We start from the raw sequence: 15,628 nt of genomic DNA on the forward strand, positions 1-15,628 counted from the left end.
GCTCTCTACTGACACCTCTATCCGTGTAAGGAACTGTCCAGAGCAAGAGAGGTTTGCTGTGGAGATTTGCTCCTTCTCTGGACAATTCCTAAAATGGACAGAGGTGTCAGCAGAGAGCATGTTGTCAGACAGAACGGAAATTCAAAAAGAAAAGAACTTTCTCTGTAGTCTATAGCAGCTGATACGTACTGAAAGGATTGGGATTTTTTAACCCCTTAATGACCAAGCCCATTTTCACCTCAAGGACCAGGCCAATTTTATTTTTGCGTTTTCGTTTTTTCCTCCTCGCCTTCTAAAATCCTCCTTGCCTTCTAAACTCCTTTATATTTCCATGTACAGACCCATATAAGGGCTTGTTTTTTGTGTGATCAATTGTACTTTGTAATGAAACCTCAGATTTTACCATAAAATGTACGGCGAACCCCCCAAAAAATTTTTAAATGAAAAACTAAATTTTGCACACTTTGGAGGGTTTTGTTTTCACACTGTACACTTTACGGTAAAAATGATAGATGTTCTTTATTCTGTGGGTCAATATGATTAAAATGATACCCATGGCTAGATACTTTTATATTTTTGTACTGCTTAAAAAAAATCAAAAACTTTTTGTACAAAATCAGTAATCTAAAATCGCCCTATTTTGACCACATATAACATTTTCATTTTTCCGTATATAGGGCGGTATGAGGACTCATTTTTTGCACCATCATCTGTACTTTTTTTAGATACCAAATTTGCATATATAAAACTTTTAGATATTTTTTTATAAAAATTTTTTGAATAAAATGTGACACAAAAGCAGGATTTGTGGACTTTTTTATTTTTTACGTTTACGCCATTCACCGTACGGGATCATTAACATTATATTTTGATAGTTCGGACATTTACGCACGCGGCGATACCAAATATGTTTATGAAAAAAAATTACGCTTTTTCGGGGTAAAAAGGGGAAAAACGGACAATTTTAATTTTTATTGGGGGAGAGGATTTTTTACTTTTTTTTTACTTTTTAATTTTACATTTTTCAACTTTTTTTGTTACACTTTTTATGTCCCCATAGGGACTATCTATAGCAATCGTTTGATTACTAATACTGTGCAGTGCTATGCATAGGACACAGCACTGCTCAGTATTATCGGTGATCTTCTGCTCTGGTCTGCTCGATCGCAGACCAGAGCAGAAGACTCCGGGAGACTGCCGAAGCTAGGTAAGGGGACCTCTGGCTGTCATGCTGGATGATCAGATCCCCGCGGCAGCGCTGCGGGCGATCCGATCATCCAATCAAAGTGCCGCAATGCCGCAGATGCCGTTATCTGTATTGATCACGGCATCGGAGGGGTTAATGGCGGACATCCGCGCGATCGCTGCTAGCAGCCGGAACCTGCCGTGTATGACGCGAGCACCCTTCCGATGCTCGCGGTCATACACAGGACGTAAATGTACATCCTGGTGAGAGAAGTCCAGCCAAACCAGGACGTACATTTACGTCCGTGGTTGTTAAGGGGTTAATAGAAGTAATTTACAAATCTGTTTAACGTTCTGACACCAGCTGATTTAAAACAAAATGTTTTCCAGTGGAGTAACCCTTTAATAAATGGACGGCAGAGGGAACCAACCAGTTAAATATAACAAAAATCCAGCAGTAAGAATTCTCTATATTGTGTCTGTACAAACATATGTAACATATTAAAGTCTACATTATTCAATTATTAAATGCATGACTGGAAATGCTATAAAAGGCTCAATTCTTCTAAAATGTCAAATATAAACACAGGTGAGGTAAGTTGTGTTTAAATACTTAACCTCTATACCAAAAGAATGTATTCATGTATTCATTTATAGTATCACATTCTTTTTACTTGGCTTAATATAAGAGATAATATTACTTGTTCTTAAGGTTTGTTGTTTTATTTGCTAAAATATCAGGTAATATCAGGTTAGACATATTGTATAAGGGGGCAAATATTTCCCTCAGTTTCTCAGTAAACACACACACACACCTACATTTATTAGGTAAAAAGTATGTAGGTGTACACAAGTGTGCCCTAAGGGTGTTTCCTGGTGCCTGTAGACCCTCCATTAGAATAAAGATCAGGTAAGAATGGAATGCAATGAAAAAAATATATATTTGACTGGTATTTGATGCCCATTTAGGTCAGTTTAGGTCACATGCCTTGCTCAAAATAGGTAACATGATCATTTGGGTATACTGTATGTCCTGTTACTGTAGAAAGACCTCTACAGATAAGGTCATATGACCATAGGCATAGAGGTCCTGAAGCCAGAGAGCAGAGCAGAACGGTCCACAGAAGACTAAGACAGTGTCAGCGACTATGCAACAGTGTGAAAGGAGAACAGTAGGCGAATATGGAAACATCAGTGCTAGAGCACTGGGATATAAAAGTCAGGAAAGTGTCTACTTTTCATTTGTTTGTATTTCCTTAGTAAAAATGGATTAAAAACCAAAATATATGTCTCCCTATTTGAACAGGAGAAGCTTTGCTTTGGTACAAAAATCTTTTATAATGAGATGACATTAATAAATATTTTTTGTTCAGGATTCTAATAGGACTTTCGGAGGCTGCAGGGGACATTATATCTTGGCATTGTAGATGTCTTGCTTTAGTTTATCTGTAAAAGAGCATTGTATGGATTTCTAAGGGGTTTGTATGCCTTGTTGAGTCTTAGTTTTACATTCAGTGCAATGAATGTTTGTACTATTGTATATATGCTGTTTATGTAAGTGTTTTAGGGCTGCAATGTTAATGTTGTTTAAGTATTTAATACTGAATTGATTTTAAAATCAACTAAATGTATCCTCTGCTATGGTAACCTTATTGTGGTTAGTCTGAATATGATGTATAGTATCTATGGAATATCTACTCATTCTTATAGCTCTTGGCCATTTTTTGTCTTTTTTTTTTTTAGCCTTTCTAATGTTCCATCACATTTCCTCTCTCATCTGAGTTCCTGCAGTTCTCTGTCTCATGCGTTCTTCTGTTATCTTAGCTGCTGTATTCATCACCCAACCACTATCATCTCCCGGGTTTCTGATCTGTTCCTATGCGTATATAGATTCCTTTTCTATTTGAGAATAAAGCAGAAGCAATAAGAATTTGCTTCACATACAACACAATGCTGTTGAATGCCTTTTGTTATGATTAAATCATATACTAAAGCCTAAAAGCATTTTAAGGTAGTGAATGTTACAAATGTATATAGAAATATAATACTGTATATAGAAATATATATTAGAAATGAAATATTTCATACACCTAGATTAGCTCTTCTCTGAACCATAAATGGTAAAAAAACTGTGACCTACAGAAATCTATAAAATGAATAAAATACATCTGGAGAGTGTATAAAGTTAAAATGGAAATAGTTTTCATAACACATTAAAAACATCGGCCCTCATTTACTATTGCAAACCTGACATGTTTTGTCGGGTTCTGCGCCAGAATTTGACCAGAATAAAAAAAAAAAAACCTGACTAACTCTCCATTTTACTAGGGAATGGATTTGAACTGAGGAAAACCCGACAGATCAGAGCATATGTAAAAAAAAAAGCAAAACGTAGGGAAAGTGGAAAATGTAGGGAAACCTTAGTAAATACCAGGGGAAAAAAATTGTAGGGAATTAAAACCCACAAAGAAACCTACACAACACTCTTAGTAAATAAGGGCCATTACATGTGTTTGGTATTTTTAGAAACTACATAATGACCAGTCATAGCATTAAAGGGGTTATCCAGGAATAAAAAAAACAGACTCAATTTCTTTCAAAGATCGTGTCTTGTCTGTCTCCACTTTGGGTGTAGTATTACAACTTGGCTCCATTCACTTCAAGGGAATTGAGCTGCAAAACCACACCCAACCTGGAGACAGACAGGGTGCGGTCTTTGAAAGAGATTACCTCTGTTTTTCAATTCCTGAATAAGCCCTTCCCCCCCCCTCCCGACAAGTGAAGTGCATAGCATTGATAATCTCATACCAAGGATGCCTGTCAAGGGGTGGAAGAGATATTAGGCAGCAGTTCTTGAAGTTCATGTGATGTGCGCTGGATAAATAGAAAAGTTTAAAGGCGTATTCCAGGAAAACATTTTTATATATATATATATATCTATATATATCAACTTGCTCCAGAAAGTTAAGCAGTTTTGTAAATTACTTCTATTAAAAAATCTTAATCCTTCTAGTAGTTATCAGCTGCTTAAGTTGAGTTGTTTTTTTCTTTCTGACAACAGTGCTCTCTGCTGACACCTCTGCTTGTCTCAGGAACTGTCCGAAGCATTAGAGGTTTGCTATGGGGATTTGCTCCTACGCTGGACAGTTCCTGAGACAAGGTGTCAGCATTCAGACTACTTAACCCCGGGTTTAAGGACCGGGTTTTTTCTGTTTTTGCATCTTCATTTTTTGCTCCTTGCCTTTAAAAAATCATAACTCTTTCAATTTTGCACCTAAAAATCCATATGAGGGCTCATTTTTTGTGCCACCAATTCTACTTTGTAATGATATCCGTCATTTTGCCCAAACATCTACTATGAAAGGGAAAATAAAATCATTGTGAGACAAAATTTAAAAAAAAATGCCGTTTTGTAACTTTTGGGGGCTTCCGTTTCTACGTAGTACATTTTTCGGTAAAAAGGACACCTATGTAGGTTCATACGATTAAAATGATACCCTACTTATATAGTTTTAATTTTGTCGTACTTCTGGAAAAAATCATAACTTCATGCAGGAAAATTAAAACGTTTAAAATTGTAATTTCTGACCCCTATAACTTTTTTATTTTTCCGCATATGGGGCGGTATGAGGGCTCATTTTTTGCGCCGTGATCTGAAGTTTTTAACGGTAACATTTTTGCATTGATGGTACTTATTGATCGCTTTTTATTCATTTTTTTCATGATATAAAAAGTGACCAAAAATGCACCATTTTGGACTTTGGAATTTTTTTGCGCGTACGCCATTCACCGTGCGGTTTAACAATATATTTTTATAATTCGGACATTTCCGCATGCATCGATACCATATACGTTTATTTTTATTTACACTGTGTTTTTTTTAATGGGAAAAGGGGGGTGATTCAAACTTTTAATAGGGGAGGGGTTAAATGATCTTTATTCACTTTTTTTTCCACTTTTTTTTTTTGCAGTGTTATAGCTCCCATAGGGACCTATAACACTGCACACACTGATCTTTTACATTGATCACTGGTTTCTCATAAGAAACCAGTGATCAATGATTCTGCTGCTTGACTGCTCATGCCTGGATCTCAGGCACTGAGCAGTCATTCGGCAATCGGACAGCGAGGAGGCAGGTAGGGACCCTCCTGCTGTCCTGTAAGCTGTTCGGGATGCCGCAATTTCGCCGTGGCTATCCCGAACAGCCCACTGAGCTAACTGGCATACTTTCACTTTCACTTTAGACACGGCGTTCAACTTTGAATGCCACGTCTAAAGGGTTAATAGTGCGTGGCACCGCGATCAATGCGCTATTAGCCACGGGTCCCGGCCGTTGTTAGAGGCCGGGCCCGACCCGCGTTATATATCGGGAGCGGACACATGACGTTCCAGTACGTCATGTGTCCTTAAGGGGTTAAACAAGAAGGTAGTGCGGAAGTGTTAAAAAATGATACCTTATTTTGAGGAAATTATTTTGTAAAAAAAAAAAAATAAATGAGAGAACGATTGCCATAGAAAGGAAAAAGAACCCCAAAATATTTTTTACCTACATAAATAGGTGAGGCTTGCAGCTTGCCTCCCTCCTCCCATTGCATGTGTGCTCTGTCACGCTGGAGGGTATCTGGGAGGAAGTTGTGAGTCAACCGAATGCTGCCGTAATTGCCCACTGGCCCCTGTTTTGCTTATCAAGCACAGGTAGGATTAGCGTTAGGTCTCGCACCAATTTGAGAAACCTTGGCGTTGGTGTGCGGGCTCTGGTGTGTCCTTCATATAAGGATACACTGGCGAATGTCTCAATTTTAACATCAGTGTTGAGGGATAGCCAATGTATTGTTTACATCTACCACAGTAGTGCACCCATATTCCTGTATTGTTACCTACATAAATAATAAGAAACTTAAAACTGAAAATGTTGGCTGCCTACGAAAAAGGTTTGGGTGTAATGGTGGCGGAGGATGAAGTAAAGGCCAATGTACTAAATACCATCTTCTCTACTGTATTTACACAGGAAAATCAAATGTCAGATGACAAGGGATGGGATAATGTAAATTTTGCAGAAAATCTCACCTGTTTAACCCAACAAGAAGTATGGTGTAGCCTTACTAAAATTAAGACACACAAATCCCCTGCAAGTTTTACATCTGTTGTGTGTAAGATTTTGAGGGTTTTCTCAGAGATGCTATATTGGAGTATATTAATGAAAATAACCTTCTAAGGTGGAGTTCACATATTTCTGGCGTCCGGCAAAGGTGAACTCAGCCTAGATCTCAACGCAACTGATGCCATTAGAGATGAGCGAACTTTTCAAAAATTCGATTCGGACAATTCGCCGAATTTTCCCGAAAAGTTTGTTTCGATCCGAATTTGTTTGCGGTGAATCAATATTAAAAAAGGCTATTTCTAGCCTACATACAGCCTCTATAGGGGTATAGAACACTTTGCTGTTTCCTAAAACGCATATGGAGTGTGCTGTGGTAGTGAAATAATACTGTTATTCAGAATAGCATGCAGATTATCGGCATCGCTCTTAGAATCACTGCAGCACAGTAGCACAATGACAGAGCCTGGTGGTGGCATCAGTGTTAGGAGACCATATAGTGACTGAATGACATAGCGTGGAGGTGTTGGCAGCATGAGGACACCATATAGTGGATGAATGGCACAGCGTGGAGGTGTTGGCAGCATGAGGACACCATATAGTGGATGAATGGCACAGCGTGGAGGTGTTGGCAGCATGAGGACACCATATAGTGGCTGAATGGCACACTGTGGAGGTGTTGGCAGCATGAGGACACCATATAGTGGCTGAATGGCACAGCGTGGAGGTGTTGGCAGCATGAGGACACCATATAGTGGCTGAATGACACAGCGTGGACATGTTGGAAGCAAAAGGAGACCATTTAGCGGCTGAACAACAACACAATTTATGAAATTTTTGACAAAGATTTCTCATTGGTAGCACCCGCTATCCAAAAATTAGAAATTTCCAGACCCAGGCCACACCTCTGCGGCATCAGGAACCCATATATTGCCTGAAGGACACAGCCTGGAGTTGGCTGATGCACCAGTACACACCCGGGCTTCACAATCCCCTCCAAAAAACAGCAACATTTTAGAAATGTTTTAAAGAAATACCTTTGTGTAAGAACAAGCGCATATCCAACAGTTCACAAGACTCTATAATGCAGGACGGTGGACCACCCAAAGACATTCTTCTTAAAAATAATAAACCACACAATGTTTGAAATTTTTTTACAAAAACTAATTCAATATGTGTGTAAGCGCATCTGTCTCCAAAATATCAGATCACCAAAGGACTTTTTTCGCCCAAAATGATGAAGCAGAGTTAATCCCTGTCCGTATTTTTTATTTATTTTTTTTCATTAAAAAATCACACGCAACAAGCGTTCCATTGTGTAACGATTAGCATTCTGGAAAATTAAATTTTATTACCGATAAAATTATCAGTAAATAAAAAAAAAAAACACTACCCAAGAGTGTTTAATTACCCCATACATTACACCAGGAGCAGTCAGGAGTAGGCCTCAGCAGTACCCAAGCAGCTTTAATAACCCCCTACCTTTGCACGATCAATTGCAAGATCGAGCAATACCAGGTGTGTTATGCCCTCAGATTTCCGGAGCCGTAGCCGCGCTCCACTGAACGGATTAGCGTTTCTCTATCTTTCAAGGACAGGTGCGTGTTGCACGCTTAAACCAGTTCGTAATAGGGTTCTGGGATTGCAATTATTTAACCTTAAAATGAGGAATTACCAGTAAGTGAGGGTCATAAGCTTGATTAAGTGCCTGCCCTTTGTACACACCGCCTGTCGCTATAAGTGATTGGATTAGTTAGTGAGTTGGTTAGTGAGGTCCTCGGATCGGCCGAGGCGGGGTAGAAGAAGGCCCTGGCAGAGTACCGAGAATTTAACGATCATTGCTGAAATTTGCATTAAGCATGTATTTAGCTACTGCTAAACATCCAAAAATGTAAGGCCCAAAGCCAGAGGCACCAGGGAGGCAAGTAGTTCCTGAAAGACACAGAATGAGTCTGGATCATGCATTTGCAGTACCCAAGAGGTTTTCATAACCCCTTACATTTAAAGATCAATGTTTACATTTGCATTAAGCATGTATTTAGATACTGCTAAACTTCAAAAGATTCTAGGCCCAAGGCCATAAGCATAAGTATTCCCCATATTAGGAGCATAGTTGTTCCCCAGATTAGGTAGCATACATGTCCCCCAGATTAGGAGCATAGTTGTCCTCCAGATAAGGAGCATACTTGTCCCCCAGATTAGGCAGCATATATGTCCCCCAGATTAGGCGCATACCTGTCCCCCAGAGTAGGCAGCATAGATGTCCCCAAGATTAGGAGCATACTTGTCCCCCAAATTAGGCAGCATAGATATCCCCCAGATTAGGCAGCATAGATGTCACCCAGATTAGGCAGCATAGATGTCTCCCAGATTAGGCAGCATAGATGTCCCCCAGATTAGGAGCATAGTTGTCCCCCATATTAGGCAGCATAGATGTCACCCAGATTAGGCAGCATAGATGTCCCCCAGATTAGGAGCATATTTGTCCCCCAGAGTAGGCATCATAGATATCCCCCAGATTAGGAGTATACTTGTCCCCCAGATTAGGCAGCATAGATGTCCCCCAGATTAGACAGCATAGATGTCACCCAGATTAGGCATCATAGATGTCCCCCAGATTAGGCAGCATAGATGTCCCCTAGATTAGGAGCACAGTTGTCCCCCAGATTAGGTAGCACAGATGTCACCCAGACTAGGTAGCATAGATGTCCCCCAGATTAGGAGCATACTTGTCCCCCAGAGTAGGCATCATAGATGTCCCCCAGATTAGGAGCATACTTGTCCCCCAGATTAGGCAGCATAGATGTCCACCAGATTAGGAGTTTAGTTGTCCCCCAGATTAGGAGCAAAGTTGTCCCCAGATTAGACACATAGATGTCACCCAGATTAGGCAGCATAGATGTCCCCTAGATTAGGCAGCATAGATGTCCCCCAGATTAGGAGCATAGTTGTCCCCCAGATTAGGCAGCATAGTTGTCCCCCAATCAGCGCGGGCCGGTCAGAGCCAATCAAAGGGCCGTATGTGGCAAGCGGGCCGTACAATGCCCAGGTCTGCCCCAGAGGGTTTCATAACCAACCACAATAGGGAAAAAATTTGTTGTAGGAGCATGGTCAATCTACTCAGACCCATCTGTCATTGGTGGCTGGAAATCCTGGCTGATCCATCCCTGATTCATCTCGACAAACATCAGTCTCTCCACATTTTTAGTGGACAGACGAGTTCGCCTTGGGGTGAATATGGCCCCGGCCGCACTAAACACCCGTTCTGATGGCACACTACTGGTCGGGCAGGACAGCTTTTCAAACTCCGCTAGTTGCGGCCATAAATCGAGTTTGGCTGCCCAGAAATCCAGCGGATCTTCAACGGTTGTTGGCAGGGTCATGTCGAGGTATGCCACCACCTGCTGGTTCAGGTCCTGCTCCTTGTCCACCTGCTGCTGATGAGTAGCTTCACTATGCGGCTGAAGGAAGCTACTCATCAGCGACTGTAGACTCATGCTGCGGCTGATTGAGCCGGTACTGCACCTGCCACCCCTCCCCTCCCCAGCAGCCGTGGCAGTGGAAGGTGAGCGCAGAGGGCCCCCCGAGTCAGACCTGCGAGTGGATGGACCATGTGGCCGATAGGCATCGACCAACCGACTACGTAGAAGCTCCCTGAAGTACGTCAGTTTGTCCTCCCTCTCAGTGGGTGTAAAAAAGGCCCCCATTCTGGGCCGGTAGCGAGGGTCTAATAAGGTGGAGATCCAGAAGTCATCGCGCTGACAAATTTTGACAATTCGGGGGTCACTACGCAAGCAACTCAGCATGCATCGTGCCATTTGTGACAGTGACTCGCTGGGACTACCTGCCTCCATCTCCACTGCATACTGCCACGGTGTATCTGGGTCCTCTGTCTTGCCTCCCTCATAATAACCCTCCAGCTCCTCTGGCTGCTCCTCCTCTCCTGTCCAATGACCAGAAACACCGGCCATCTCATCCATCGTAAACTGTGCTCCGCTCTGCCCCTCATCATCATCCTCCAGTTCATCCCCCACAGGACTCATGTAGCCTTCTGATGTAGGCGCATCGTCTCCATTGCCGTGACCAGCCATGCTTTCAATCATTTTTTGGAGTAAATGTAGGAGTGGAATTACGTCATTCATGGCGTAATTTGAGCGACTAACAAAAAAATGTGGCTTCCTCAAAGGGCCTCAGCAAACGGCAGGTGTCACGTATGAGCTGCCACTCGTTCACATTGAAGTTACACAGGGGAGTACTCCTATCTGCTTGTATCATCAAAAAATCTGTGATGGCTTTTCTTTGTTCGTATAGTCTGTCCAACATATGGAGGGTGGAATTCCAACGTGTGGCAACGTCACAAATGAGACTATGTTGTGGGATACCGTTCTGACCCTGCAGCTCAAGCAAAGTGTGCTTGGCGGTGTACGAGTGGCTGAAGTGCATGCACAGTTTCCTTGCCATTGTCAGGACGTCTTGCAAATGGGGTGAAGACTTGAACTTCTTGACAACCAGATTCAACACGTGTGCCATGCAGGGCGAATGGTTCACACTTCCTTGTCGCAGCGCTGCCACAATGTTCTTCCCATTGTCGATCACCATGGTTCCCATTTCCAGATTTCGTGGAGTAAGCCATACTCAGATTTCTTCCCTAATGAACTTTAGCAGTTCCTCCCCTGTGTGACTCCGTTCGCCAAGGCAAACCATGTGAAGGACGGCTTGACACCGCTGTGCCCTACACACGTGGTACGATGAAGGGCCACCAAGATTTGGATGTGCAGTGGAGGCCGAGGACACAGGGGAGGAGGAGGCGCACACAGTAAAAGGACCAACTGCCTGGGAGCGAGAGCGTGGAGCGAAAGCGTGGAGCGAGAGCGGTGTCCAAGTTGCTGTTGTGGCTGTGCAGGAACAGCATTTACCCAGTGGGCCGTAAAAGACATGTATTGTCCCTGCCCGTAGTTACAGCTCCACACGTCGGTGCTGCCATGCACTTTTGAACACACCAACAGGCTCAAGGACTGGCCCACCTTCTCTTGTACAAACTTATGCAGGGCTGGTACTGCCTTCTTCGCAAAGAAATGACGGGTTGGGACTCTCCACCTCGGCTCGGCACAAGCCATCAATTCCCTGAAAGCTGCAGAGTCCACCAGTTGGAAAGGGAGGGACTGCAACACCAGCAACTTGGACAGGAGCACATTCAGCTTCTGCGCCGTTGGATGAGTGGGCACATACTGTTGTCTCTTGGACATGGCTTCACCGATCGATTGTTGGCAGAATGGCTGACTACGAGCGGAAGAAGCAGGAGCGCAAGAAGGAGGGTTTGACACAATGCTCCCTTCGGCTGAGGTGGTGGAGCCTTGGCTGGATGACGGAGGGAGCGGATGGCCACTGGGTGATGCGGCAGGCTGGACCACTACATCGGAGCCCCAGTTATCCCAGGCCGCTTTGGCGGCGAATCATGTGTTGACGCAGGGCCGTGGTGCCGAGATTGGGACCCTGGCCATGCTTCACTTTCTGCCGACAGATTTTGCATGTGACTACGCTAAGGTCCTCTGGATTTTCCCACCCGCAGTCCGCACTATTTCACTGCTTTTGGCGCGTCTCCAAGAACCCCTGTTCCACTACCTCCCAGAATGGTAGCTTGCCACGAAGCAGGTGGTCTCCCCCTGGCACGTTTGGCTCCTGAATTTCCACTACTGCCACCACCACGCTGATTGCCAACCGTGCTACCGCCTTGCTGCCTCATAGACAAAGAGCAAATCTCTTCTCCTGATGATGATGAAGCCCCGGCTTCTGAACCCGGCTCCCAATTGCGATCGGCTTCATCATCATCAAAAGATGTGTGCACGTCACTGATGTCCTCCTCATGTTCCACAACAGTGTCTGCCTCAAAAAATACACCAGCAGGTGTATACTAATGTGTGGAATAGCACTGAATTTAGCACAGAGACAGAATAACAGGTAGTAAATAGTACACTCCTTTGTTGTATGTATGCCCTTTGCAATGATGAGCGCACTGTTAAGCATATTTATACGCAGAAAAAAACTCTTTTTTTGTTGTATACACCAGCCGGTGTATATTAATGTGTGGAATAGCACTGAATTTAGCACAGAGAAAGAAATACAGGTACTAAATAGTACACTACTTGGTTGTGTGTATGCCCTTTGCAATGATGAGCGCACTGTTAAGCATATTTATACGCAGAAAAAAACTCTTTTTTTGTTGTATACACCAGCCGGTGTATATTAATGTGTGGAATAGCACTGAATTTAGCACAGAGAAAGAAATACAGGTACTAAATAGTACACTACTTGGTTGTACACATGCACTTTGCAATGATGAGCGCACTGTTAAGCGTATTTGTACGCAGGAAAAACTTTTTTTTTCTTTAATACACCGGCAGGTGTATAACGTGTGGTATAACACTGAATTTAGCACAGAGACAGAAAAAAAGGTGGTATATGGTACGATATTTGCTTGTATGTAGGCCCTTTGCAATGATAAGGGCACTGTTAAGCGTATTTGTACGGAGGAAAAACTTTTTTTTTTCTTTCATACACCGGCAGGTGTATAACGTGTGGTATAACACTGAATTTAGCACAGAGACAGAGTAACAGGTGAAAAATTGTAAAAAGGCACTAAAGTTCACACTAATAGGACTTATTTCTGAACAGCAGCAGGACCCAACAGTGCAGCACCACAAAAAAAAATCCAGGGATTAAACCCTAAATTGCACTCTGTCACACAATTCTGAGCAGCAGAAGATTTGTGGAGCAAATAAAAATAAACTCAATTGGGCTGAAAAATGAGGAGATAAGATGCTTCAGAAAGTTCAGGCAGCTTGGAGATCTGTATGAGGCAGCTGACAGCTATCCGCCCCTCTCTGCTGCAATGCTCAATAACGTGAATAGGAGGTTTAGCTATCAATGATCCTTCTCAGAGTAACAGCACAGCACTCTGCACTCCTGTCTTTCCCTAATGCTGATGTGACTAGCAGTTGCAGTGTAACGCTGTGGTATGAGCTATTCACACACACGCAGTCCCATGCTCTCCATCTGAGTGCATAGATGAAATGAAGAGAGGCAAGATGGCCGCCGATTATATAGGGCCTGTGACATCACAGGGGTCAGTGAACACTGATAGGTTGCATCTCACATGTGATTCAGGGTCAGCCCGCCTACCTTCATTCCTGCCGCTGTTTCCCGCCCTCCCATAATCCCCTGCCCCATGTACTCACATGTGGATCCGCCATCTTAGGTCTCCAATAGCCTGGAACCCTGTAAAATGGAGTTTAATGAAGCGATATGCGCGATAGAATCGTGGCGATATTCGTATTCGTTGCAAATCGAATTTTTCATGAAATTTGTAAAGAATTCAGGTTCGTCAACTTCGATTCGCTCATCTCTAGATGCCATAACTGATGACAACGTTGTATGGCATCCGGCGTCCATTGTTTCTAGATGCAGGACAGGGGAAAGCAGCAAGCTATGTTCCCCTGTCCGGTGCCGTCTGGTGTGTCCAACCATCTGGCATCAAAATTGAGACGCTGGATGATTGTGAACTGTCTTATTCAAATGAATGGGATCAGTTCTAGCATCAGTTTACCTCCGATGCACGCCGGAGGGAAACTATGCTGGACGCCGGACATGTGAACATAAAATAACAGAGCACCAACATAGGTTTATGTGGGATCGGCCCTGTCTGACTAATCTGAATAGCTTCTATGAGGAGGTCAGTTGAAGACTGGACCATGGTGAAGCTGTGGATGTTGTATATCTGGACATTTCTAAGGCATTTGATACTGTGCCACACAAAAGGTTAGTACACAAAATGAGGATGATGGGACTAGGGGAGGTTGTATGTAAATGAGTAACAACTATCTCAGTGATAGGCAGCAGAGGGTGGGGATCAATGGAACTTACTCTGGTTGGGTGACAGTTAATAGTGGGGTACCACAGGGGTCAGTACTGGGTCCACTTCTTTTTGATATCTTAATAATGACCTTGTAGATGAAATACAGAGTAGAATCTCTATATTTGCAGAGGACACTAAATTGGGTAAGGTGATCACCAAAGATGATGATAATATTATATAGAGATCTGGGGAAGCTGGAGACTTGGGCACAGACATGGCAAAAATAAATGTAATGTGGATAATTGTAAGGTTATGCACTTAAAATGTTTAAACAAAATGTACAATTATGTGCTAAATAATAAGACAGAAGGTAAAACTTATACTGAAAAGGACTTGGGGGTACTAGTGAACTTTTCAGTGCAAAGTTTAATCGGGAACCAGGCCACTATCGTATATCGTCCATGCCTCCGTTGGATATCATATGTTCCTCTTCAGACTCATATTCAGACTGGTGGTGAGCTTACCTGCATTTTTACACTGAAAATGCAGTCCATTCTGCAGACATCATATTATACAGCAGAAGGAGCTAGTCATATTCGTATATAATTTTGTGGCGAAATAGTGTAACTATTTATTGCAATCCCTTAATCAAGTGGGTGGTCCTAATCAGTGATTGACAGTCTTCACTATGGGGGGTATTTATCATTTTTACCTGTTGTCAGTTTCTTTTTATTCATTTTTTATTTGTTTTTTACGACGTGTGCCATATTTATAATTTGTGGCACGTACTATAGTAATTTTGGCGCATACCATATTCTTCCTTTGGTATGTGTGTTTTCAATGTCAGAATATTGCACCAAACATGTGTCAAAAACAAACAAATTAGCGACAAAATACAATTGACGCAATTGATAAATTACTGACACTGCAAAAATCAAACACAAGGCCATCAAAATCCTATCAAGTTTACATTTGACATAGGGGAGAATGTGCCAAATATTGGTGCAAAAAGACACTGCGCCAAAGAAATGCGCCAAAAAAACTATAAAAACATACAAAAATCTGTTGATAAATACCCCCTATATCTGTATATAAAGGGATGCTATTCATTGGAATAAAATGATATGACAGGCAAAAAGCTCAGAATTTTATGTGTTCTAGAAACCGATATATAAAAGCAGAAAAGTTTGAGTAAAACTGAATGGAAACTTTACTTACCTAAGTAGTTGTTGCTTTTTGTCATTTCTGTAACATTGATTTTTGTAGCCCCCTCTGGAATTTCCACTACTTTATGGTAGCCAATTTTAGATAGTACATGCTTGAAGACGCCTGATACAACCTTACAAGCTGTGTTATCTCCTCCACAGACTCCACACTTGTCTACCACTTTGTCTTGTCCCAAATAGTCATCACAGCCGATCATCTGTAAAAGAAAAAAAAAATTACACATTGTCACAAAAAGTTTTATATAGGGTTGTAAAAAGCAAAAAAGA

General features: G+C 42.3%; 1 protein-coding gene across 13 annotated transcripts in view; it reads right to left on the reverse strand.

The window, feature by feature from the left end:
• The window catches only part of THSD4 (thrombospondin type 1 domain containing 4), an 874,264-nt gene that overhangs the window by 79,209 nt on the left and 779,427 nt on the right, over positions 1-15,628 (reverse strand). For all 13 annotated transcript variants that reach the window (XM_056572467.1, XM_056572461.1, XM_056572466.1 and 10 more), the window contains one exon: positions 15,354-15,558. In XM_056572467.1, the coding sequence (XP_056428442.1) occupies positions 15,354-15,558 (205 nt within the window). The remainder of the gene's footprint in view (positions 1-15,353; positions 15,559-15,628) is intronic.

This window comes from Hyla sarda, chromosome 4, assembly GCF_029499605.1.
Source record: "Hyla sarda isolate aHylSar1 chromosome 4, aHylSar1.hap1, whole genome shotgun sequence".
Classification (NCBI taxonomy): Eukaryota; Metazoa; Chordata; class Amphibia; order Anura; family Hylidae; genus Hyla; species Hyla sarda.